The sequence below is a fragment of the Protopterus annectens genome, chromosome 2.part2 (genome assembly GCF_019279795.1).
Source record: "Protopterus annectens isolate FY-2018-M chromosome 2.part2, PAN1.0, whole genome shotgun sequence".
NCBI classification, from domain to species: domain Eukaryota; kingdom Metazoa; phylum Chordata; order Ceratodontiformes; family Protopteridae; genus Protopterus; species Protopterus annectens.
Genome location: NC_056730.1, coordinates 1,081,705,163 through 1,081,729,833, shown reverse-complemented (window position 1 = coordinate 1,081,729,833; position 24,671 = coordinate 1,081,705,163). Strand labels below are relative to the sequence as shown.

General features: G+C 44.6%; 1 protein-coding gene across 4 annotated transcripts in view; it reads left to right on the top strand.

The window, feature by feature from the left end:
- YTHDC1 (YTH domain containing 1) overlaps positions 1–24,671 on the top strand; it is a 1,387,762-nt gene that overhangs the window by 749,844 nt on the left and 613,247 nt on the right. For all 4 annotated transcript variants that reach the window (XM_044064303.1, XM_044064301.1, XM_044064302.1 and 1 more), the window contains exon 8: positions 12,287–12,371. In XM_044064303.1, the coding sequence (XP_043920238.1) occupies positions 12,287–12,371 (85 nt within the window). The remainder of the gene's footprint in view (positions 1–12,286; positions 12,372–24,671) is intronic.

The following is a 24,671-nucleotide window of genomic DNA, read 5'->3' as shown; positions in this document are numbered from 1 at the left end:
TTCAAATGACAAATTCACCACCGTAACAGGAACAGGCAAGCAAAAACTGAAGGTAATGCTACTCAATGCTAGAAGTCTAAATCTCAAAATGCACTCACTCGAGGCACTCCTTAAAATGGAGAACACCGATATCTGTGCAGTGACTGAGACCTCGTTCAAGGCTGCAAAGAGCACCCCTGCATTACCAAGCTATAACTCGTACCACTCTTTTCGGCCATCTAACCTGGACTGGAGCACCAAAGGCGGAGGTGTGTCCATATTCATTAAGGATATCCACATCTCCAGGCTAGTTGCTTAGCATAATGCATCTGAGTTTATCCAAGCGCAACTAACTCTGGGCAAAACTGCAATCCAGATTGTAGCTTGCTACAGATCCCCCACCCTGTCCCAGGATTCCCACTCCTCTTTTCTTGATATATTGGAAAATGTTAGGGTTCAACCAAACCGCTGATATTGGGCGATTTAAGCTACCCCACCATTAACTGGGAAAACTACTCGTGTACGAACTCCTTTGCTCAGCGCTTTCTGAAATTCATAAATTCCAGTGCCCTGGATCAACTTATCCACACCCCCACCAGGGGCAACAATGTCCTAGACCCTAGTCATTACAAACACGAGTGACCGGTGTTCCACACCTGACGTCAACTCCTCGTTGGCTAGATCTGACCATAAGCTAATCCCCCTAGATATCCACATCCTGCCCCCAACCCCCATTAAAGAAACCACAGTAAAAAAAATTTCCAAAGCCAGTGTGAAGGCTGCCAGCCTAGCCAGATAGAATTTTATAGATAATTCTGTCATCTGTAAATATTAATGTAAACCACAGGCTTGTTGTCTTAAATGGTAAAAATAGTGTTACACGTGGAACTGGAAAAGAATGTAACAACAGTGCACTCTGCTGTAAGGATGCTAAGTCAAGCATTTTATGACCGTCTTTGATCTTTAAAGTTGGCTCCGGCTTGTCTAGGTGAAGGAATTCTTGCTATTGTTTTAAGGCCCGAGTTAATGGCCAGAATTTGCATTAATAACTGTCCTTTATGGCTTTGCTTCCTGACCTGGTTTGAGCTTACTAAAGAATGTAAATGTAGTTTCTTTTAGCCTGGGAACCCAGGGAAGTGTGAAGAATGATGTAATGTGAACCAGGAATGTGATTTTAAAAACCGAGAGAATAAGAGCATTAAGCTTTTTTTGTCTTGATCATCCAACTCATCAGCACTCTGCCCTTGCTCTATATGTGAGTTTATTTTAGACTTGTGTTTTCTCTTAGAAATAGCTAGAAACTAGAAAGATTAGACTTGTGTTTTTCTGTGATGTTAGAACTCTACTGCTGAATTATTTTAAGTATTTCTCTGTGATCTCTAAACTCTTGAACTAGCACTGTGTAGTAAAAAGTATTCTCGTGTTTTTAATTAAATATTTTTAAACCCTTTTAACTGTGGCTTTTTTGTGTAGAGAGAATTTAAGCTCTAGAGTACATTGCATATATGTAGTGATCCTGTACCAAGTCACTCTAATAAGCCTTTACTGTTTAGTCACACTTACCAGTTGGGTAATAATGTTGCACAGTAATAATTGGACACCCTTTTAAGGTCCTTTGAGTAGCTGATGAATATTAGTGGGTGGTGGCAGCTGATACTACCGTATAGTCTGGGGAAAAAGGGGCACAGCTGGAGAATCTGTGCCAGCCTTCCCCAGGAGTGTCCGTGTGGTTGTATAACCTCTTCTCAAAGCATGTATCTGTGAGCTACTTGGGTAGGGATACGAAGCACTGGTTGGACAGAGAGGGTGCTGGAGGTTTTAGCTTGCCCACTAGACTGAGATCTGGACCCAATAGCTGTGCTATAGTGGGCAGTCTTATTGGGGACCTGAAGAGCAAGGGAGCGACCAGCCCCGGACTGACTGTGATCTCTGTGTGCTCTTAAGGGAAATTGCACTTTACTGTGTGTATTTATCCATTCCTCCTATATGAGACGCCCCTCACTGGAGTTAGTGGTGAGGATTGAGGCTCCTTGATTGCTAGGCCAGGGCACGGGCATCTCAGCCAACGTCATGCTTCTTAAGACAGAAGTGGCGAACTTCATGACACCTGTGCAGATGGCCAATACAGTTACGACTGTTGAATCCTATACAAATGCACTCTATATGCACTTGCAAGAGTGCATGGATCATGCCATCCCAAACCGAACCAAGACGCTAACCTCCAAAAAAGAAAGCCAATCTGGTGGTCCCCTACCATAAACAAGCTCTAAAACAGAAGGAAGAAAGTGCTGCAAAAGAAAGTAAAATCCCATGAGTGGAGGAGCTCCCTGGTCAGCCACAGTAAGAAGCTGAGATCCCTTATAAGATCCTCCAAAGCTAGCTATGAAAAAAAGACTCCCACTGATTCTAAGGACAGCCACAATGCATTCTATAGCTATGTCAAGAATCTCAGTGGCAGCATCCAGATCTACTCTGAATTACAGCACAATGGCACAAAAATTACAGAACTAAGTGCTATTGCCAACATCCTGGCAGAAGGTTCAGTGCTAACTTTACCCCCCTCTCACCCCATAAAGGCCCCATATCTATACAGGAAGAATGCAGAGTCCCTGCAGTCATTACTACACAGGTAAAAACCGCACTTTCTAAATCCAAAAAACACAGCATCCATGGGACCGGACAACATCCTAGGTTGCGTTTTACAGTAACTTCAGAGCAAACTGGCTCCCCACGTAAGCACCATTTTCAGTCATAGCCTCGCGTCAGGCTTTGTGCCCACTGAATGGCGCACAGCAACAGTTATCCCACTCCACAAAGGGGGAGCCACCACTGATCCTGGGAACTATTGCCCTATTAGCCTGACGAGCCTGGTCTGCAAGGCCATGGAACGTATCATCATGGACATCATAATCAAAGACATTGGTAACCCCCAAACTCTAGACCCCGCCCAGTTCGGTTTTGTGAAAGCCAGATCATGCCTCCTGAACCTGGTCACCTTCTTTGAGGCAGCCACCAAAGCCGTAGCCGAGGGTAAGGTGGTTCACACCTATCATGACCTCACCAAGCTTTCAACACCATCCCCCATTCTGGAATTATAGCTAAACTCACTAAACTGGATATAAATCCCTATGTCACAAGATGAGTTGCCAACTGGCTCACTGACAGAACCCACACTGCAAAAGTTGCAGACTCCAAATCTGACTTCAAACCATTGACAAGTGGAGTACCACAGGGTTCAGTCCTGGGACCTCTTCTGTTTGGTATCTACTTCTCTGAAGTACAGGGTAACACATAAGGCCTCTGGCTAATGAAGTTCGCAGATGACTGCAAACTAGGAACTATAGTAGAGTCCCCAAATGATGTGGACATCCTACAGAAGGGCTTTACTGAGACAGATGCCTGGTGTTAGAGCCATGGCCTCAACCTCAAAAAGTGTATTGCTGTTCAATTTGGTTAAAAATCTGTACCCATGAACTACCACATAGGTGGCAGTCTTCTTAATGCCATATGTGTGATGACACCTTGGGACCCAGGTGGACAGTAGTCTCTCCTTTGATAATCACATTGCCACAGTAGTCAGGAAATCCTTCTATGTGGCACATTATCACAAAAGGGTTCTCATCCAGGAAAAAAGAGGTCATTGTTTCCCTCTACTCGACACTCAGACCCATTATATAGAGTACAACACTCCTTTTGGAATGTACCTCACAAGACATCTGCAGCAGCTGGAAAGGCCACAGGAAGTACCTCACAAAGAAGATTACTGGTTTCAAACAGAAGCCCTACACTGACAGTCTCAAAAAACTCCAGCTTTACTCTGTAGCATATTGCGTACTCCGAGGTGATCTTTGCCTAACATGTAAAGCTGTGTCAAACCCAGAGCTTTTGGACATGCTACACCTAAAGAAATCCCAATCCCTCCGAGCTACACGCTCTAGGGACTTAAACCTTGTCACCACAATAAACAGGGCATGCTGGAGGGATAGATTCCTTTCCCAGAGACTTCCCATACTCTGGAACAAGCTACCAATCTATTGTCAAGCAAAGTTCCTCATTAACAGTCTTCAAGAAAAATATTAATGAGTGGGTGGGAAATAGGAAATACACCCCGGGGGATCACTTCTGTGGCTCTGCTCGACAGGGGCACAGGAAATTAAATTTCTTGGGTTGGCGTAAGCCAGGGAACTTTGTTGACTAGGCTTACTTAGGCCCTTGGGCCGGTAGCCTAGTGTACCTACCTATGAACCTGTGAAACCCACATGATCAGATGTGCTTTGGACCTGGTCTCTCAAGCCACTACTCTGCTGGCTGCTACTCCTGACTGCCCCACAAAAGCAGACATCTCTTCCATACTTTCACTGGGTGCCCAAGTAGCCAGACAGTCAATTAGACACAGCTTTGATGCTGCAGAGGCCTCTTCACGCTCTGCAGTTATCTGCCTCTGTTCTCAAGATATACTCCTGGCTATGTCTGCAACACTTACATGAAGACTTTGAGTCTAAGATCTTAGATGCCCCTCCTTCCGGACCTTAATTTCCTGTTTGGCAAGCAATCATTGGACCTGTTTAAAAATCTGCAGAAAAAGAGCAAGGAATTGCAAGACATAAAGCATCTCTTGGTGTCCCCAATTTCCAAATATTACAGGAATTACCATGCCAAGGCCACATTTATCAGATGAAATCCACCCACTTCTGTACCTACCTCTTCCAGACAAAGAAGAGGAACCAGAAGACAAACTGCCAGACCAGCAGCCTCTCAGCCTCCCTCTAGACAGCCTTTTCGAGACAGATGAGGCCCCAACAATGCATGACTGCCTTGCCTCCCTTCCCTTTTCTGCTAGTCTCTCCCACTGCCTCCCCGTTTGGAAAACCATCACCACAGACAGATGGGTTCTGGCTATTATCCAAGAAGGATACTTCCTCTCGTGGAAAGAAAGGCCACCCTTAAGGGATGTCCCCTTTCCCCCCGTCAGGTCGCCAGGGGTATAAAACATGCAGTCGCCGCCATTTTCAGCAGTCTTTCTTGCCACGCGGTGCCCGAAGCAGAAGCTGTTCGGAAATCCTCATAAGGATTTTCATTTGTACTGTATTCCTTGCCTAGGCCGTGACCACAATGTGCCTTGCTGTCGGTTTTGTGCTAAATTTAACCAACGCAGTATTAAGCGTCGGTATATTTTTGCATCTAAGTATTTTGGCTCAAGATTTAACTATCCAGAAATGTCGTTGGTTAGCAAACTGACTACTGGAGTACACAGAAAAACGCAAAGAAAAAGACAGAGACAGACCGTCGAGGTCCAAAACCGATGACGAAGCTTCTCCTAAGCCAGTCGCCGGTTCGCCGGTACTCAGTGAGGTGCTTTCGCAGCCCCTGATACCCGCTACTTTTGATTCGCAGGCCTCTACTGAGACACATTCGGAGTCCGGTATGCCGCGAGACATTTTAAGTATTGAACCCACGGATGTCTCTACCTTAGATGGGTCCGGAGCCGCTGAGCAGGCACCGGCTTCTGAGAGTGTTCTCAGGCCTAAAGATTTGTATATCAAAACCTAGGCCAAAATCAACTTCTATGTCTAAAAAACCGACGCTTGGGCCACATGCACAGGCCCCTATGCCTAAAAAACAAATGATCAAAATGGCTGAGGATTTAATTACCTTGATCAGGGGTTCCCAAACTCCGCCTGCTAAGAGGCCTAGGCAAGGCACTGATTATGAATCTTCAGATCAGGTTTCCATTTCTTCTGATTCCTCTTCTGACCAGGAATTATCTATTCCACCTTATGAGGACTCTGATGCAGAAGAATCCATCCCTTCTGCTTCTCCTCCTGAGGATTTTTCTTTTGGAGAAACTTTGCATACCTTAAAGGAACATTTTCATTGGGAGAGTCAGTATTTTTCAGAATCTAAAAAGAGGCTTAGGGATTACCTTCTTCTTCCTCAGCGTAGGCCTTTGGCTATACCTCCTGTTCTAGACATTGTTGTTGATTTTTTTTCTCAGAATCCAGCATGGCTCCTGTTTCCTTGCCTCTGGCTCCTAGTAAGCCAGACAGATATTACAGGGTTCCTGACTTCCACAAATTCCTTTTTAAAAACCCTACTACTGACCCTGAAACCATTTCTCAGGGTCCCAAGGGTGTTGAGGCTTCTACTGCTAAAAATCCTACCCCTTCTTATAGAGATTCCAGTGCGCTGGATATATGGGGTAAGAAGGTTTACATGTTTGCAATCTTGGCAAGCAGGGCTATAAACTGTCAATTTCATATGCTTAAATATCAGCAACGTCATGGGCTTACTTAAACAGAAAATTATGTTGATTTCTGACTGTGTGGAAAATAGAGTTACAGGATTTATTGCATTCAGCTGAACAAGTTGGAAAGCATACTTTGCAATGTGGTTTTGATTCCTTGGAGACCTCTTGCAGGGCCGCTGTAACTGGATCTGTGATAAGAAAGCATGTTTGGCTCAAGGAGCAAAATCTGCCTGATCATGTTAAAGCAAAATTGTTGGATGCTCCTTTACAACAGAACAGTCTATTTGGTATTAAGGCAGAAGAAGTTTTTAAAAAGATGGAAGACAAAGCTAAATCTATGCAAACTGTAAAAGATTTCCTACAAGGGCAGCCACCCAGGTTCAGTAGGCACTGGCCTACTAAGAACTGGTCCTTTCCAATACCCACCAGAGCCGCTCATGTCAAAACCAGACACTCCAAAGACTCCAGGTTTCAGTCACAAGGAACTTACAGAACAAAACAATGGGGTGCCTCCACCTCCAAATCTGGAAGTAGCAAGGCACCTCACTATGCTAAACAGTCTCAATGACTTTCTTCTGCCATCTCAACTTATCTTTTGGCAGCCCCTTTGGGGGGAAAAGTAGTACTTCATGCAAAAAATTGGCATCTAATTACCCAGGAGAAGTGGGTTTTAAATGTAGTATCCCAGGGATACAGATTTCATTTCCACACGTTGCCAATCCCAAACAGATGGCCAGATCTGCCTCCAAATCATTGGGCAGAGGCCCAGAAGCAAGTTATGCCTCTCTTGAATATGGGGGCTATTCAACCAGTACCAGAAAAAGAAAAGGGACAAGGTTTTTATTCAAGACTCTTCCTGGTACCCAGAAAAGACAAGTCATGGTGTCCAATTCTGGACTTATCCATTCTAAATTCATTCCTGGACATCCAAAATTCAAAATGCTGACTCTACAACCGTTACTGCCTAAGCTAGGTATGGATGCCTGGTTTGTAACTCTAGACTTAGAGGCTTACCTGCATATCCCAGTCAGGGAATCTTGCAGAAGATACCTCCGCTACAAAGCAGGCTATTTGCATTACCAGTTCTCTGCACTGCCCTTTGGCTTATCTACTGCGCCCAGGGTCTTCACAAAGTGCCTGGCACCAGTAATTGCATTTTGCAGACGAAGAAACATTAAAATTTATCCTTATCTGTACGATTGTCTAATTCAGGCAGAAAACAAGGACACTCTTCTACAGCATCTGGCGTTTGTAAAAAGGCTTCTAATTTGCCTAGGGTACACCATAAACGAAAAGAAATCACAACTGGTACCTTCTCAAATAATTACATTCCTGGGTGCAAACTTGAATATAACTGCCCACATGTCTTACCTCACACCAGAAAAACAAATCCAACTGATGACTTGCTTCAAACAAGTGGCTACAAAAACCCAGTTATCTGCAAGACAAATTCTGCAGGCCTTGGGGTTCATGGCTTCCTGCATTCCACTAATTCCATATGCAAGACTGCATATGAGGAAACTTCAATGGTACCTAAAAAGCTTATGGAGTCAACATTGTCACAGCCTGGAAACAATGATTCCTATCATTCCTTGCCTGCAGTTAGAGTTCATATGGTGGGCATATTCCTGCCACCAAAACAAGGGACTGTCATTCATTCCACCCCCTGATGCCCAAACCCTGACTACAGACGCATCAGATTATGCTTGGGGCCGCATCTGGCAGGGAAATGCATTCAGGGCCAATGATCATTATGCAATGAGAAGATGTTGGAAGTGCCTGGCACCAGTAATAAAACTCTTTTGTTAACCAGTCAGACTAAATTATTTAGTCTCCCAGATCAACTTGTTTGTCTGCTTCATGTCAAGTAAATAGGGCAGGCAGTATCTTTACAAAACCGTTATAAGCAACTAGCGATGAAGATGTTGGAAGATCATGCCAAATCAAATGCACCTACATATCAATCTGAAAGAGATGCTAGCTGTACAGAATGCTCTGACAGCCTTCAAGGACCATCTTCATCCAGGACAACTACTGATAGACAGACAACACCACAGTCATGTGATACATAAACAAGCAGGGGGGGTACCCATTTTTACCCTCTTTGCAGACTAGCCATGGCATTGTGGAACATGGCCTTGACTTATCAAATACATCTACAAGTTCATTTCCTGCCAGGAAAGCAGAATACTTTGTCAGACGAACTAAGCAGAAATCTTATGGGCCTAGACGAATGGAAACTGGATCCACAAATCTTCAGCATGTTGACACGCAAGTGGGGGAGCCCAGACATAGATCTTTTTGCCTCACCCCAAAACTATCAGTTGGACAAATTCTGCACAAGAACTCATCACAAAAAAGCATGGAAAGTGGATGCTCCATCCTTCAGCTGGAAAAACCTGTCAGTCTATGCCTTTCCCCCTCTGCCTTTGCTCTCCAAGGTCTTACTAAAAGGCAGACAGGAAAAACCAAAAATGATTCTGATTGCTCCAGACTGGCCTCGCCAACACTGGTACCTGCTCCTACGCAAATATGTCGCACCTTCCTCCGTGGTACTTGCCTCAGACACCTTACCTACTGCCTCAGCAGAACTATCAAATTCTGCACACTCCGCTCCAAACTCTGAATCTTGCAGCATGGCTAATCAACTAATTTCACCAGTTACATCTCTCAGCAAACCTGTGATGGATGTCATTTTGGAGGCTAGAAGGCCTAGTACTAGAAAATATTATGCTGACAAATGGAAAAGATTCTGTGCCTGGAACCAAGCACAAGGAATAAGCACAGCAATGCCCGATATTACTCAGATTCTGCAATACTTAACTGTGATGCTTCACAAGGGCCTATCTTTTTCTTCCATAAAAATCCATGCTTATGCCATTTCAGCTCATTACAACACAGAGCCTCCCCTCTTTTCTCATCCTCTGCTAAAGCAGTACCTCAGAGGGGCCAAAAATTTAAGACCTCCCAGGAGAGCATCAACTCCTGCATGGGACCTCAATTTTGTTTTGGAAAAACTCACTCTACCTCCTTTTGAGCCAGCTGTTACTGCAGACCTAAAATTTCTCTCTTGGAAAACAACTTTTCTTTTAGCAGTCACTTCATCTAGAAGGATTTCAGAACTGCAGCCTCTTATGGCAGTGGAGCCTTTCATTATTTATTACCCGGACAGGGTGTTTCTCAGGACCAATCCATCCTTTATGCCTAAAGTGGTATCTAGTGCGGCCCTTGATCAGACCATTCATCTGCTAACTTTCTTCCCAAATCCACAGAACAAGGGTGAGCGGATTCTGCATTCATTGGATGTACACAGACAACTAAGATTCTACTTGAACAGGACAGAATTTCTAAGAAAATCTGAGCAATTACTGGTGGCATTTGCTGCAGGGGCAGAGGGAAAGGCTATTTCAAACAGACTATTTCCAAATGGATAAGCCATTGTATTAGTTTCTGCTATATGCACCATGTTAAACCTTTCTCCAAGGGGATCAGATGTCATTCCATCAGGGCTGCATCTACTTCTGCAGCCTTCCTCAGGGGTTCCTACCAGAGACATTCTAGAAGCTGCTACCTGGAGCTCAGTTCATACGTTCACCAAACATTACCCTTTACCTCTCTCCTCTAAATCCAGAGCAGGCTTTGTCACTGCTGTCCTGCAGGGCCTTATAGCTGCCCCTAATGCTGTATAAATCCATCCTCCCAACCATAGCTTTGAGATTCTACCCAAATGTAATGACTGCTGCAGTGAAACATGAAGAACATAGTACAGTTGTGTACACTTACCATAAATGTAGATGTTAGAGTGTATTCACTGTTGCAGTCCTGGTTACCCTCCCTCCTGCCCCCTATTTTTTCTCTAACTATATTTCTCATTTCTGTTACTATCTTTAAAAGCCTTTTTGGTGTATTTGCTTTTGTTTGGAGGTATATGTTTTGTGTTTTTTATTCTACGTATATATTTATATTTATATATTTTGCTCCCAGTTTGGGGGGCACCTTACATCTGGGGCAAGAAAAACTGATGTAATGGCGTTGGCTGCATGTTTTATACCCCTGACGTCATGGAAGAAGGGACAGCAACCTACGCAGGACCCAAGACTTTGTTAATCAAGCCGACTGAGGGCAACCTGCCAGCAGATTACCCAAATGTAATGACTGCAAAAGTGAATACACTCAAACATCTACATTTATGGTTGTTGTTTTTGTCTTTAGGCTTTTCCCGGTTAGGGGTCGCCAGAGCGGAACTCCGGTCCACTAATGATTGGCAGTAGGTTTTTACAGTGCTGAGTTGCCAGCTCGACACCCAACCTTCAACGAAGGTATGCCCATTCTCGCATGTCTTTCGGAACGCCACTCGACCGCGAGGAGGACATGTAGAGACCACACAGAAGGCACTTTCCGCACTACAGCCGAGAATCTAACGGGAGAACCTCTTGCTGTGAGGCAACTGCGCTACTGCTGCACCATTGTGGCTAACTGTACACAACTGTATTTTCACAGAACCAGTCTTTCCATCCTATACAAGGCTTTCTCAAAAGTGCCGTTTTACCAGACCATCCAGTTGCCTCTTTCATACCCTTGTCCCCAGAATGGAGGGAGAGGGTTTTACACACCGTGAGTGAGCTTGGGCATATCTGTTGTTAACCAATCAGAATAAATTATTTAGTCTCCCAGATCAACTTGTTTGGCTGTTTCATGTCAAGTAAATAGGGCAGGGAGTATCTTTACAAAACTGTTCTAAGCAACTAGCAATGAGAATATGTTGGAAGATCATGCCAGAGTTGTAGGGTAGCAGGTTTTGTTGCACTTTAAAGTCTATATGCATATAATGTTTTAAGGCAGTGACTGAAAAGCTTTACTCGTACCTTCTCCAGGCATTTCAAAGTTTAAAGTCTAGAAGATGAGCTGGTGTTTTGCCATTGATCCCCATCCTAGGTTCAGCATTAGTTTCCTTTCAGGCTGCTTTTGTATTACTTTGTATTTTAAGAGTATTTCTGCAGAGAAAATAGCAATTGTATGATAGCCACAATGTCTTTAGAAGCTTGAATAGTAAGATTACTGCTGCAGTAGGAGCTCCCTTTCCTGCACTACCAAAGGCATGGCAGTGATGTGGTCATCTTCCTTCAAAGCTTTGGATGTTTTTGCGTCTTGGCAGTATGTAGTATTCAGTAATACCCTGTTAGATCTTCTTTTAACTTCTGTGAGGAGTCGATGGCTAGCAAACTTTTCAGTAGTTTTGCAGAGTATTCTATTGTGACTTCTTCAGTGGGATTATGAAGAACTGCCGAATGGAAGTGGTACTTTTTCTTGATGGTGGTAGATAGGATCGGATGTGTTTTTTTTTTTTTTTGTTTGTTTTTTTATATATACTCTCCAGTGTTGGTCTCCAGAAGAACAGCAGAGCATCTTTACTATATTGGCCTGCATTTTATTTATGTATGTGGATATGTTTGTTTATTTAATTGGTAGAGTGGAATATTTGGTTGTCTCTTTGACAGCCTAATTCTTAACAAGAATATTCTTTCTTTAAACTTTGTAATTAACCTGATATTTCTAAGTGGTTACCAAGACTATTGGTGTCCTGGAGGTTGCCTTTACACAGCTGGCACATATCATGTGCTTTAGAAAAGATGACAGGAACTGGCCTTTGAGGTGATGATTTTGCCATTAAATAAGACCTGGTGATTCAAGCAGGTAAATTACTAGACCCCTTAAGAGTAACTGAACAGCTGCAGCAGGGCTAGCCCACCTGACAGTGTGAATATTCGTTCTAGATGATGGTCACTGTTTGACACCCCAACCTTGTATGCAAAAATTAAAAAAAAATGGGGGTGTTGATTGATTAGAGTAACTGTACTAAAATTGTGCTATTTAGAGTAAGTAGTATTACAATTATGGTGTTAATAATGTGGTCTTCTCTTCTTGGCTATACGTGTGTATATATGTATGTTTTAAACCAGCAGTACATAATGTGGAAACCTTTCTATAAGGTATGAGGTGATCACTGTTTTATATACAGTAGAAAGTGGAATATCAGCATTGTTTTGCTTTTATTTTTAGGAGAGAGTTACCATTCACTAAATCGGCACATCTCACAAACCCATGGAATGAGCACAAGCCAGTCAAGATAGGACGTGATGGACAGGTCTGCATCTTAAATGTTTTAAATAAAGTAAACATCACTGGTATTTTGCCTTTCTCCCATTGCTTGCCAGTAATTTCTCTTGACTTCTTCTGATCCTGAATTGAGTAAAGTGGATATTGAAAACGGAAGGATGTACTTGCATTTTTCTGTGTGCATCTTACCAGTATGACTTCCAGTAGCCATTAAACTTGGCTAAAGTATCTTCCATATATTCCCTTTCATTTTTCCAACCTGCTGAGTCCACAGACACGAAGAGAAGAAAGTCAAGAGGCAGATGTTGCAGCCATCATCCAGTGTAACATTAGCTATTCTTTGTGTACATAATTTTGTAGTTCTCATGTAAAATACCTCTTTTGGAGACCATGTGTGATGTCCAGCTTGATGGTCAGAGCTTGGCACACTTGCTCCTCTAGCTATGTTGATGCCACCTTCCCTTGGTTGTTTGCATACATTTGTTATAAGTAGCGTGTCCACATGTGCCATCTTTTTTTTTCTTATTGTAGCTTACATTTGTTTCCAGTAAATCAGCAGTCTGATGTTGGTCTAGGCCTTCATATTGAGCATGGAAGTACTCTGCTGGTGATTAGTTTGGTTTACGTTTGTAGAACTGTTTGGTAAACATATATCCTATTTGTTGAGTTAATATATGAGAAAGCACCTGGTATGTCTTCTCCAGAAAAAAAGCAATAGGTATGCATTTGAGACAAATTCCACACTGGTTCCATCCGTAATGTGTATTCTGTTACTGTCAGTGCATGATGTCCCCTAATGTAAATTTGTGAATGATTTATATAAAGACCTTTAGGAGAAGAGAGTTAGCCTTCCACATTTGCCAAAACTAAAAGAGGTGACCCTTAACAAATTAATTACCGTGTCTGTCAACTGGCAGCAATAACATGGTATGTCTAGTGTAAAAAAAGAGAGAGAGAAGAAAAGAAATTCATATTAGAGTATGAGAAGCAAGTAAGAAGACATTGGATCAGGCCATCTCAATGGGTCGTTTTAGGTTTGAGGGCATTGGTTTCACAGAATTATGCTTATAGCCTTAGGTCATGAGGCTACTTTCTGCCATAGTCTTTTGTTAGCACTTTGGAATCTACCATGATGTTGGCTTCAGGTGCAATCCTGCTGCAGTACATCTATATTTTTATCATGTAGGTAGAATTCTTGTTCCACAAAGCTTGTGCATCCAAACAGGTGCTGCCCTCTATATTATCTATTGATGGTTAATCTCCCCATTCTCCTGTATTCCTACTCTCTCAAGATTGGTCAAGGCTAGTTCAGGAATTTTTTTCATTTTCTTTAAAATGTACAGCCAGTTTTAGACCACCATTTTGTATCCGGAGTTCACATCTCTGGAGGAAATTGCGGGTTTACTCTTAAATGACTGAAAATCAAAAGACCGAATCCAAAAAAGACTGAAAATTCAAAATACGGAATACATTTTTAATGCAAGAGACAAGCCCCCCCCCCCCGTTCCCCTCTTGTGGGGGGCTGTGCTCCCACACCCCCTGCTAACTATATATACCAACTCCAAGATCACACCGCAGTGGAGAAGGAACAAATTCCATTGTTCAGTATTTTGAATTTTCAGTCGTTTTGGTATTCAGTCGTTTTGGTATTCAGTCGTTTTGGTATTCAGTCGTTTTGGTATTCAGTCGTTTTGGTATTCAGTCGTTTTGGTATTCAGTCGTTTTGGTATTCAGTCGTTTTGGTATTCAGTCGTTTTGGTATTCAGTCGTTTTGGTATTCAGTCTTTTGATAGTAAACTGAAATTGTGAGCATTCTCCGGAAAGAAAGACACTGACTTGAGAGCCTCTGAGGGAGTGGAGTAATTGAGCTGTAGGTCACAGCTTTCCTTGCTCCTTAGTTGTGATACGGGTGAAGAGGAGCTGGATCTCTTGCAGAGAGGATGCTTCATTTGAAGATGTACATTTGCCTTCATGAGGGAGTACTATACATGAAAGCCTTGAGAGGCCATTGCTTTCTTAAAAAAGATATTTGGACCTTCTGGGACTGCATCTTCCAAAACCCATGGACTTTTCTCAATTTCTGGATCCTATTCTGAATACATTTGAGAGTACCCTTAGAGTCAGACTCTCAGACCTCCCTGCTCCCAAGAGATCTGACAAATTTTAGGGCCTTGTAAGTTTAACCAGGTGGCAGATCCAGTTACTGTGTTCTGGATACTCAAAAGTAAGCTGGCCCCTGGTCATAAAGCTGTTCCTGATGAGAAAAACAGAATTTTGGACTGGTTTCAGAGGAAAGTGTACACTACTGCAACCCTAGCCTTTATAGCCCTGAAATTGTCAAAATAACATGATCATGTATTGGAGAAAGATTCTTAAGCAGATCCAGGAAGCTTGTTAGGGGGGAAGGGGGGCAAAAGATTGTAGTTTGAAGGATAAACTCTTAACCCATGTCTAAATTACTCAGTACATGGGCATGCATGTCATTAAATTTGGGTGTGATGTTATGGATGCAACATCTAGAGCTGCTCTACAGGGTCTGTTATGAAACATTCCTAGTTGAGGCTTCAATTCCTGTCCGAAGATGAGAAGGTGCAACTCCTGAATGCTCCCTTGGGCAAAGACTTGCTGTCTAGACCTATATCTTCCTCATTCAGTATTCAAGAACTGGAGAGTAAAGGTAAAACAGCAAGTCCTCACCCAAGGCAGCATTCAGGAGTTGCACCTTTACATCTTTGGGCAGGAACCAAAGCCTCAACCAGGAATGTTTCATACTAGCAGATCCTAGTCAGTGAAGCACTTGATCTAACATAATCCAGTCCATTTTCTTTATCTATAATATTTAACTGTGAGCCCAAGTCAGCGTGTCACCTAAATATTTCATGATGTTATGTGATCCTATCTCGCCTACATTCTGACTGATGGGTTCGGAGCCGATCCCTCGGCTCCGACTCGGCACGCTTATGCCAAAGAGCGAAGTCTCTTATTGGCTGAGCTTACTATATCCCAGGATGCACCACTACCAGTCCCCCAGATCTCGTTTGCCGCTAACAAGCGAAGACGTGGTCTCGAGCTTGGCTGAGCTAAGTAGTGTTTTTCACTTACTTTCCTGTCAGGAATTTCTTTAAAATTCAACAAAAAGCTGGTTTAACAGCTATCTAGTGTGTTTTGTGTATGAATGAGTATTTTTCCTTGGTAAAATATTGTGTAGTGACTGTGTATTGTCAGACTAGAGGTCCCATCTGAGTTGAAGGGCCTTCCCCTGTCAGTCCGTTGTCTGGCTAATTCCCTATTATTTTTAGGGGTCTTGGATCCTTTACTTTTATTTTTGTATTGTGATTAGTCCTTGTTTAAAAAAAAAAAAAAAAAAAAAGAAGAGAGAGAAAAGAAAATTTTCTGTGATAGTCAGTGTGTTTTTTGGCTAGTTCACTATTTTTGATTGCCATAATGTCACAGGCTCCTAGGCCTTCAGGATTTAAAAAGTGCACTAAGTGCAGTTTCAAGATGTCGATCACAGATGACCACTCTCTCTGTGTGTACTGTTTGGGCGCCAAACATTTGCAGGAGTCCTGTAGTGTGTGTCACGCGTTTTCCTCGAGGGTCCTCCAAGAGAGGAAAAATAAACTTATATTAAAAGGCCTTATTAAACCCTCATTTAAAGAGGCATTAGCTTCCTCTCCTTCTCCTGCTAAAAAGAAAAGGGCGTCGGCTCCGACCAGTCCGTCGGAACCGACCGCCAAAAAACATAGGCAGGCTTCTCCTTCGGCTCCACGGACTTCGGAGCCGAGGGCGGAACGGTCTGCCTCGATGCCTCCAGCCTCGACTCCTCTGGGTTCGGAGCCGTCGTCTGGGGCATCGAGAGGCGGGTTATCTTCATCTGCTCCACTGATCTCGGAGCCGATGAAGGTTGTCCGCTCAGACACTTCCTCCTCGGCGCCGAAGCCCTCTCGCACCGATGGAAATTGGTTTGGACATTCCTTCGGCGCCGATAATTGTAGAGTCGATTCGGAGCCGGTCCCCTAGTCCCTTGGAGCCGTTGGAGAGGCCTACTCGGACCCATTCGGTCTCTTCCAGGTCATCAAGGATGTCAGTTTCGGACATAGACAGGGTGCTCCAAAAACTGTTCCAGTCCCCAGTCTTTCAGAAATTTGTTTCGTTTCCGTCCCAATTGGCTTCGGAGCCGATAGCCCACTCCATTGCCATTTCTCCTCCGACCGCGCTCCGGCCGGAGCAGGTGCTGATGGAGCCAGTAGAGATCCTAGGGTCGGCTCCGACCCTTACTCCAACCCTGGCCTTCGGGTCCAAGTTTAGCACACGGACTTCTTCGGCCGGACCCGGGGGTGACGTTTTGGGACCAATGCTGTCGGTTCCGAGCCTCCCTCTCGGTGCTTCGGCCGCGGGACTTCCGTCTGCTATCATGGCTCCGGGGACCGGACCCTCCCAGGATTCTGGGGGTCCGGCTTTCAGAGCTATGAGGAGTGCCTTGGCCAAGTCTTCTTCGCCATCTCACGGCTTTACCGCACCTTCCCTGGGCATGGAGACTGGGTCTTTGGCAGTTCCCCTGTCTCTAGGCAGCGGAGCCCGGGGCCTGAGGTTACCCCCACTGGGGTTCCCTCCTCCTGAGGGTTCTTCGGAGTTGTCTTCGGAGGAGCCCCAAGGAAGAGATCGTGCAAGAGGAAGCACGTGGACTGCCCCGGCGAGTCTCTTACATCGGACACTGATCTTGATGATGCGGAGGGGTCCCCAAAGTCGTCCTCGGATGATGTCTCATTTGCAGACATTCTAGAGGTCCTTAAGCAACGAGGCGGCTGGAATTCCAAACCCCCCTCCGCTGATGAGTCGGTGTTTCTCAAGGCCTTCGGGGCTCAGCCCTCCGCCTCCTGGGTGTCTCCGCCCTTCGACGAGCTCCTGGATTTGGTTTGTCGGAGGGCGTGGGAACATCCACATACTGTGGAACCAGTGCCTTCTCGCCCTAACAAATTTTTGTCTGCCCCACCCGAGAAGGAGTTCTTAACGAAAGGCGTGGCTGTAGATGCCATGGTGGTGGCATCTGCTACCCAGCAGGACATGGCAGAGGCTTCAACGTCCGTCCATCCTCCTAATAAGGAGTCTAGGAGCATGGACCGGTACGGGAAGCGCACCCTGACTTCAGCGGCCTTTACTCTGAGGTCCCTGAATTATTTGGCACATTTCACCAGACTACAGAGGGATCTGGTCAAGGAGCTCTCAGACTCCCTCTCAGGTAACCTACCTGAGCAGCTAGCCCAGTCGGTTAGCTCTCAGTTGGCTATCCTCACCTCGATTTCTAACTCGTCCATGAGGCTCATTTCATATGCGGCCGAAGGGGCGGGCAGAGCGGCAGGCACAGGCGTGGCTCACGGAGACAAGCCTGGCTCCGTTTGTGTCATTTCGCGGAGGCCTTCAAGTCTTCCTTTGCCGACGCTCCCTTTGATGGGTCCTCTTTGTTTGGACCCAAGGTAAAGACACTCTTACCGCTGTGAGCAAGAGGGAAAGACTTTATCTGCCGTAGGACGTTATTCCACTCCCTTTCGGCCTTATCCCAAGGCTAAAGAGGAGGGAAGATGTGGTTCCAAATCACAGAAATTCTTTCCTCAACAGCAGGAAGATTCCCTTCCAGAGGCAGAGGACGGGGAAATTTTTCTGGGAGACGCCGTCCCAGAGGCAGCAGAGGCCCCCGCAACACTGGAGACCGCGAGTCCTTTTGTGGCTCTTCAGCCTCCCACACTCCATGAGGGATTGCCCGTATGTGCTGCTCCGGAGCCAGTCGGGTGCCGTTTTGCCAAGCACCTAAAAGCCTGGGAGTCTATTACTCAGGACAGATGGGTGCTTCGGATTATTGCCGGAGGTTACACCATTCCCTTCACACACTCACCCCCACCGTCCAAAACCCCACCACCCAGTCAAAGGGAAATTGCAGCCGTAGAAGCTTCAAAGCTGCTAGAAAAAGGAGTCATCCAACCGGTCCCCACAGACCAGATCGGATCCGGAAATTACTCAAGGTTCTTTTTAGTGCCAAAAAAGACAGGGGACCTGAGACCCATTTTGGATCTCAGCAAACTAAACCAGTCCGTCATGAAGTCCAAATTCCGAATGGTCACTTTACAATCCATTCTCCCATTGTTGGAGAAAGATGTTTGGATGTGCTCCATAGATCTCAAGGACGCCTATTATCACATACCGATACATCAGGCGTCCAGGAGGTATCTGCGCTTCAGCCTGGGAGACGGTCATTTCCAATTTTGTGCACTGCCCTTTGGTCTCACCATAGCCCCCAGGGTGTTCACCAAGTGTTTGGTAGTAGTGACTGCTCACCTGAGGAGTCTCGGATTCCAAGTGTTTCCCTATCTGGACGACTGGCTCCTGACTGCCACCACCAGGCATCTACTACTAGAGAACCTACAAGCCACCATCTCCCTGGGTGCTTCCCTGGGAATTACATTCAACTGGTCAAAGTCTGTCTTGCTGCCTTCTCAGCGCATAAGATTCATAGGAGCAGAGATAGACTCAAAATTAATGCGAATCTTCCTTCCTACCGAAAGGATACAAACATTACAAGGTCAAGTCCGAGCCCTGCTTCTAAGATCCAAAGCCCCAGCCAGGATGGTCCTGCAACTTTTAGGTTCAATGTCTGCCACGGTTCTCCTAGTTCCTCTGGCAAGATTGCACATGAGGATTCTTCAGTGGCTGTTATCGACACAATGGTCTTTTCAGGATCTCCCCCTCAATCATCACATACTGATTACAGAAGCGTGCAAACGGGACCTCCGCTGGCGGCTTCTGCCATCCAATCTGAATCAGGGAAGAGCTTTTGTTATACCCTCCGTGGCCACCTTGACAACGGATGCCTCCCAGGCGGGGGCATTGTCTGGGCAGGTCAGTTCAGGGTTCTTGGCTTCCAAACGAAACATTTCTCCATATCAATGTGTTGGAAATGAGGGCTGTATTTCTGTCCCTACAAGCCCTCCACAAGTTTCTCCCTCAAGGCATTATCGCTATCCACAAAGACAACATGTCGGTGGTCTGGTATCTAAACAAACAAGGAGGGACCAGATCTTACCCCCTTTGCAGAGAGGCCATGAGGGTGTGGGAATGGGCAGTGGCTACCAACCGCTTCCTGGTAGCGACCCACATTCCAGGAAAATCCAATGTATTGGCAGACAGACTGAGCAGGACTGTTCTCTCTCCTCACGAGTGGTCCCTGAACGAAACAGTAGCAGCTCAGATTTTCAAAAGATGGGGGATTCCGTGCTGCGACCTGTTTGCAACACCACAAAACCGAAGTGCAAAGGTTCTTTTCCTTGACCCAGCGTCAGGGAGGCAGCTACGGATGCTCTAGTCCAACCTTGGCCAACAGGACTGCTTTATGCTTTCCTCCGGTTCCACTCCTCCCCAAAGTCATCCAGAAAGCTTCCCAATTGGGGTCCACAATGATTCTAATTGCTCATACTGGCCTCGTCCGGTATGGTTCCCTACCTACAGAAATATACTCTGGGCGGTCCTTGGTTTTGGATCTAACTCGGACCTTCTGGTTCATCAGTCGGGACAACAGCACCAGTTCCTTCACACTTTGAAATTAACAGCTTGGCTCCTCCACTTCCGACTTTAGTCAGAAATCACACCTTGGACCGGAAGTTATTCACATTTTATCTTCAGCCCACAAACCCACCACTAAGAAATTGTATCACAGTAAGTGGAAGAGGTTTGCTATCTGGGCTCAACTCAGAGGCTTAGACCCTATTACTGCCCCGATACCAGAGGTCTTGAAATTTTAACATCCTTGTTTAATCAAGGATCTTCAGTCTCTACTATTAAAGTCCAACTAGCAGCTATCTCCAAATTTCACGAATCCATAGACCCACCGTTGATGAGCAGCAGATTATGTAAAACTTTCATGAAAGGTGCTGTGCTTTTAAGACCCCAGTTTTTCATCCTGCGCCTCCGTGGGATCTTGATTTGGTACTGTGCCTTAACATCTTCTCCTTTTGAACCGGCTGCTACATGTGAGTTGAAATATCTGTCTTGGAAAACTGCCTTCTTAATTGCAATTACCTCTGCAAGAAGAGTTTCAGAACTTCAAGCCCTATCTATCAAACCACCGTACTTGATTTTTCACAAGGATAGAGTATCACTTAGACCTAATCCATCTTTTGTTCCAAAGTTTGTTCTAATCTCGGTCTCCAACAATCTCTAGAGCTACCAGTTTTCTTTCCAAAATTTTCAAACAAAGCGGAATACACCTTGCATACATTGGATGTTCACAGGCAATTGCGCTTCTATCTAGACAGGACTCAGCAAATTCGAAAAACAGATCAATTGTTTGTGTCCTTTTCAGATAATAAACTGGGTAAAACCATCACTAAAGCTACTATTGCCAAATGGATTAGAGTTTGCATAACTCAGGCTTATTCCTCTTCAAATAAGCAACTTACAACATCTGTCAAAGCTCACTCTACTAGAGCTATGGCTACCTCTATTGCATTTCATTCCAAGCTCGCTATTTCTGAGATTTGTGCTGCGGCTACTTGGTCCAACCCGCACACTTTCATTTCCCACTATAAATTGGATGTGGCATCTAAAGGGCGAGCATCATTTGGTTCCACGGTACTCAGGAGTGTTTTCCAGTGAGCCACCCAGGATTTAGGTGCTAGGGACGCTCTCCCATCAGTCAGAATGTAGGCGAGATAGGATCACATAACATCTTTTAGTTATGTACTCACCATAACTTCAGATGTTTGGGATCCATCTCGCCTACATTCCTAATACCCACCCTCCTTCCCCCTGCCTTGGAGATCAGAAGAGATTGAACGGTTTGAGTTCTACTGTTTTTATCTTGTATCATCTGTCGATGTTGTATAAGCAGTGCATGCGTGTGTGCATGTATGCGGACAAACTAGATCTGGGGGACTGGTAGTGGTGCATCCTGGGATATAGTAAGCTCAGCCAATAAGAGACTTCGCTCTTTGGCATAAGCGTGCCGAGTCGGAGCCGAGGGATCGGCTCCGAACCCATCAGTCAGAATGTAGGCGAGATGGATCCCAAACATCTGAAGTTATGGTGAGTACATAACTAAAAGTTTGTAGTTCCTCCCATAATGCGTTGCATTCATTGGTTTATTCAGATTTCCTTTGCTGCTTGCTCAAGTGATAGTGGAAAAAGGCCCTAGGCGTCTTCAATATTTTTGTGCATTTTTTTAATCCTGTTCAGCAGATTTTTTTTAGTTAGGTCCTTTTTATTCTTACATTTTGTGTACTTCTGGGTTACCTTAGAAACTTTTCTGGCTGCTTCACAGGCTGATGTTTCTGTGCACCCCCCCCCCCCTTCTTTTTTTTTTTTTTTTTTTTTTTTAGCAGACAGTTATTTAGTAGTGCAGACTTGATTAATGTTCTCTGGCTACAGTTTTTGTCTACCACTAGTGAGTTTGTTCATACTGGTTTTCAGTAACATAACATTTGCTGTCACAAGGTCCTGCTGTAAGTTATGCACCTTCTACATAACTTGTTCGGGAGTTCATCATTAAGCATTAGAGTGCAATATTTGTACCAGTTTAGATGCACAGTCATTTTGAGACCATGGTAATATTTGTCAAATGCTTGTTTGATAAAAACAAGACTAAGGAAAAGGGACCCTTCTTTGTTAGCTTCTTCAGAGTTTCAGTAACCTAAAGAAACTTTCAGAAAGTAAAGAGGGTTGTACTTCCTCCCATTCTGGGTCGTCTTCTGATATAAACACTAGGAGGGGGTACAGAGTTTTCACTTTTGTTTGGTGTATCCTTTGTAGTGATCTGCAGTACTGAGGCAGCAAACCTGGTGAAAGATGAGCTTTCTCGACCATCTCGGATATCTAGAAACCAAAGTGGATTGTTATCTATTAAATGTGGTTATGATGCTGTTGATGTCTCTCTCTAGGGCAGCTGCATCAGTATTTGTGTTGGAAATGTATTCTTGGTTGCTTTCTACAGCCCCAAGGGTAGTTACCAAATGTCTGGCTCCAGTTGTAGCCTTCTACAGACTTCAAGGGAGTCAGATATTCGCTTATTTGTATGACCTATTGATTCAGGCCCTTTCTCAACCGTTTCTGTTTCCAGGGCTCCACTTCTATATGAAACTTCGCAGTGTGGGAATCACCCAAAATATCAGTATGTGCTTGTCCCCTGTCATGACCATGTCTTTGTGGGACAAGGGTGTAGCTAGGCATACTCATTTTACTCAAATGAGTACATTTTTTACTGAGCATCTCTTTGAAGACTTAAGCACTCAAAAAACACAATGTTTAGAACTGTGTAGGATAACCCATTTTCATCAGAGGTCTGGGGAGAAAAGTTCCCAAGTAACTATACAGTACTGTACTATATTCAGTACAGTACTCCACTACAGTAGAGTGCTATACACAGATGGAGAGAAACAGAACTAGTCATGGCTGAAGATGTAGTGGTACATAAGCATTGTTTCTAATACAATTACATTGAAGGTATAATTCTGCTCCGTTTCTTTTGTCAAGATCTTTGTTTTCATGTATACATGTATACTAGCAGAAAAATGAGAGATGTTTTAGGGATGAGTAGCTTACATCAAAATACAGATATCTTTTGTGAAGAGAAGATAGTGGGTGACAGTTTGGATAGTACAGTTTATTTATAAAAATAATGAGTTTTGGATGTGGTTGTAGCTGTAGTAGATAGTAGGGCAAGGTGGTTTAGGGTCCATATGAGTTTGAAAAGAGAGGCAAAAATTATGTAGATTTATTTATTTAATATTTGTTTGCCAGGATAGTCCGACTGGACAACAAGGGCCTGTTTTCAGCAGAGTCCTGGGGAGAAAAACTCCATAAGTTTACAGAGAAAAGAGACATTACAGAGTAGTAGCATACAGATTGTAGACTTTGCAGCCGTTAGTATACAGTAAAAGGATAATTCCCCCTTTTGGTTAAAAATACAAGTCTGCAAAATATACAAGGAGAGTAGATAAGAACCTGGTAGAGCATTGCAAGATATTTCACAATTGAATAAGAGTATATAAATGTTTGTTTTCCATATGTACATTCAAGCAAATACACATGTAAGAGTATACATACATATATATGCACACACACACACACACACACACACACATATATATATATATATATATATATACACACACACACACACACACACACACACACACACACACACACACACACACACACACACACACACACACACACAGGTTATTGCTCACACATGGATAGGTATAGTTAGAGGGTGGTGTTTGTATTGTCCAGGACAGATGGGGTGTAGAAATATTAAGTGGATGAGGCTTCATGGAGTCTATTACACTTGCATAGATGGTTGGTGAAGAGGTATGTTTTAAGCAGGCTTTTGAAGGAGGGGGTTGGAGTTTTGTAGTCTGAGATCAGGGGGAAGGTTTTTCCATATTTTTGCTATTTCATGGGCAAATAGTGAATCTGAAGTAGGGACTTCATTTGTCTGCAACCTGTGGGCCTTGGATCCGATATCGGATCCGAGCCGGCAACTTGTTTCATAGCTAATGGATCCGAGCTCCTAGCTCCTCCCCTCACCCATAATCCCCTACCAACCCTCCATGACCTCAGATCTAGTTTGCCGCGTTTGTGGATGGCTGGATTTCTTGAGCTCTAGCAAAAAATCGTCAGTTAAGACCTTTTCTTGTCAAATTTCTCTACCTTATTTTAAAAAAAGTGTGTAAGAGTTAGGTTCCTGTAATATTTAATTTTTTTACATAGTTTTTTCCCTCCCTTCGCTGGTCGTTAGTGAGTGTGTGTGTTGTGTTTTTGGGGCCTGTGTGTTTGTGTAGCACTTCTTTTTTTCTTTAAAGTATGGCTGAGGCCCCAAAAGCCATTTTTTTCTAAATGTACCGAGTGTGGCCATAAGCTCTGCTCGGCTGATGGCCATACTCGGTGCATTCGGTGCCTTGGGGTTGAACACCTCACCTCAGGCTGTACCATTTGTGCAGCGTTCAACCCCAGGGCACTGAAAGAGCGGAGGTCGAAGCTGGTCCTGCCGGGACTTTTGCCCCCGGACTCGGCTCCGGCCTCCGCTGCTCCCGTGGCACTACCACAGGCTGTGGTTATTGCCACTCCTGCCCCCCTTCCTTCGGCCGGGACTCAAACTCCCGCTAAAGCGCCGGAGGACAGGGAGGCTAGGAGGGAGAAACGGAGGGAGAAGCACCACAAGCGGCGGGCCAAGGCCTCCGCTTCGGCCCCGCCAGCTAAGCGGGCTTCTCCCTCCAGTGCTTCTAGGTCTCTTCCTCCTCAGCTCCGATCTCCTTGCTTCTCCCCAGGGCTCGAGGAAGAG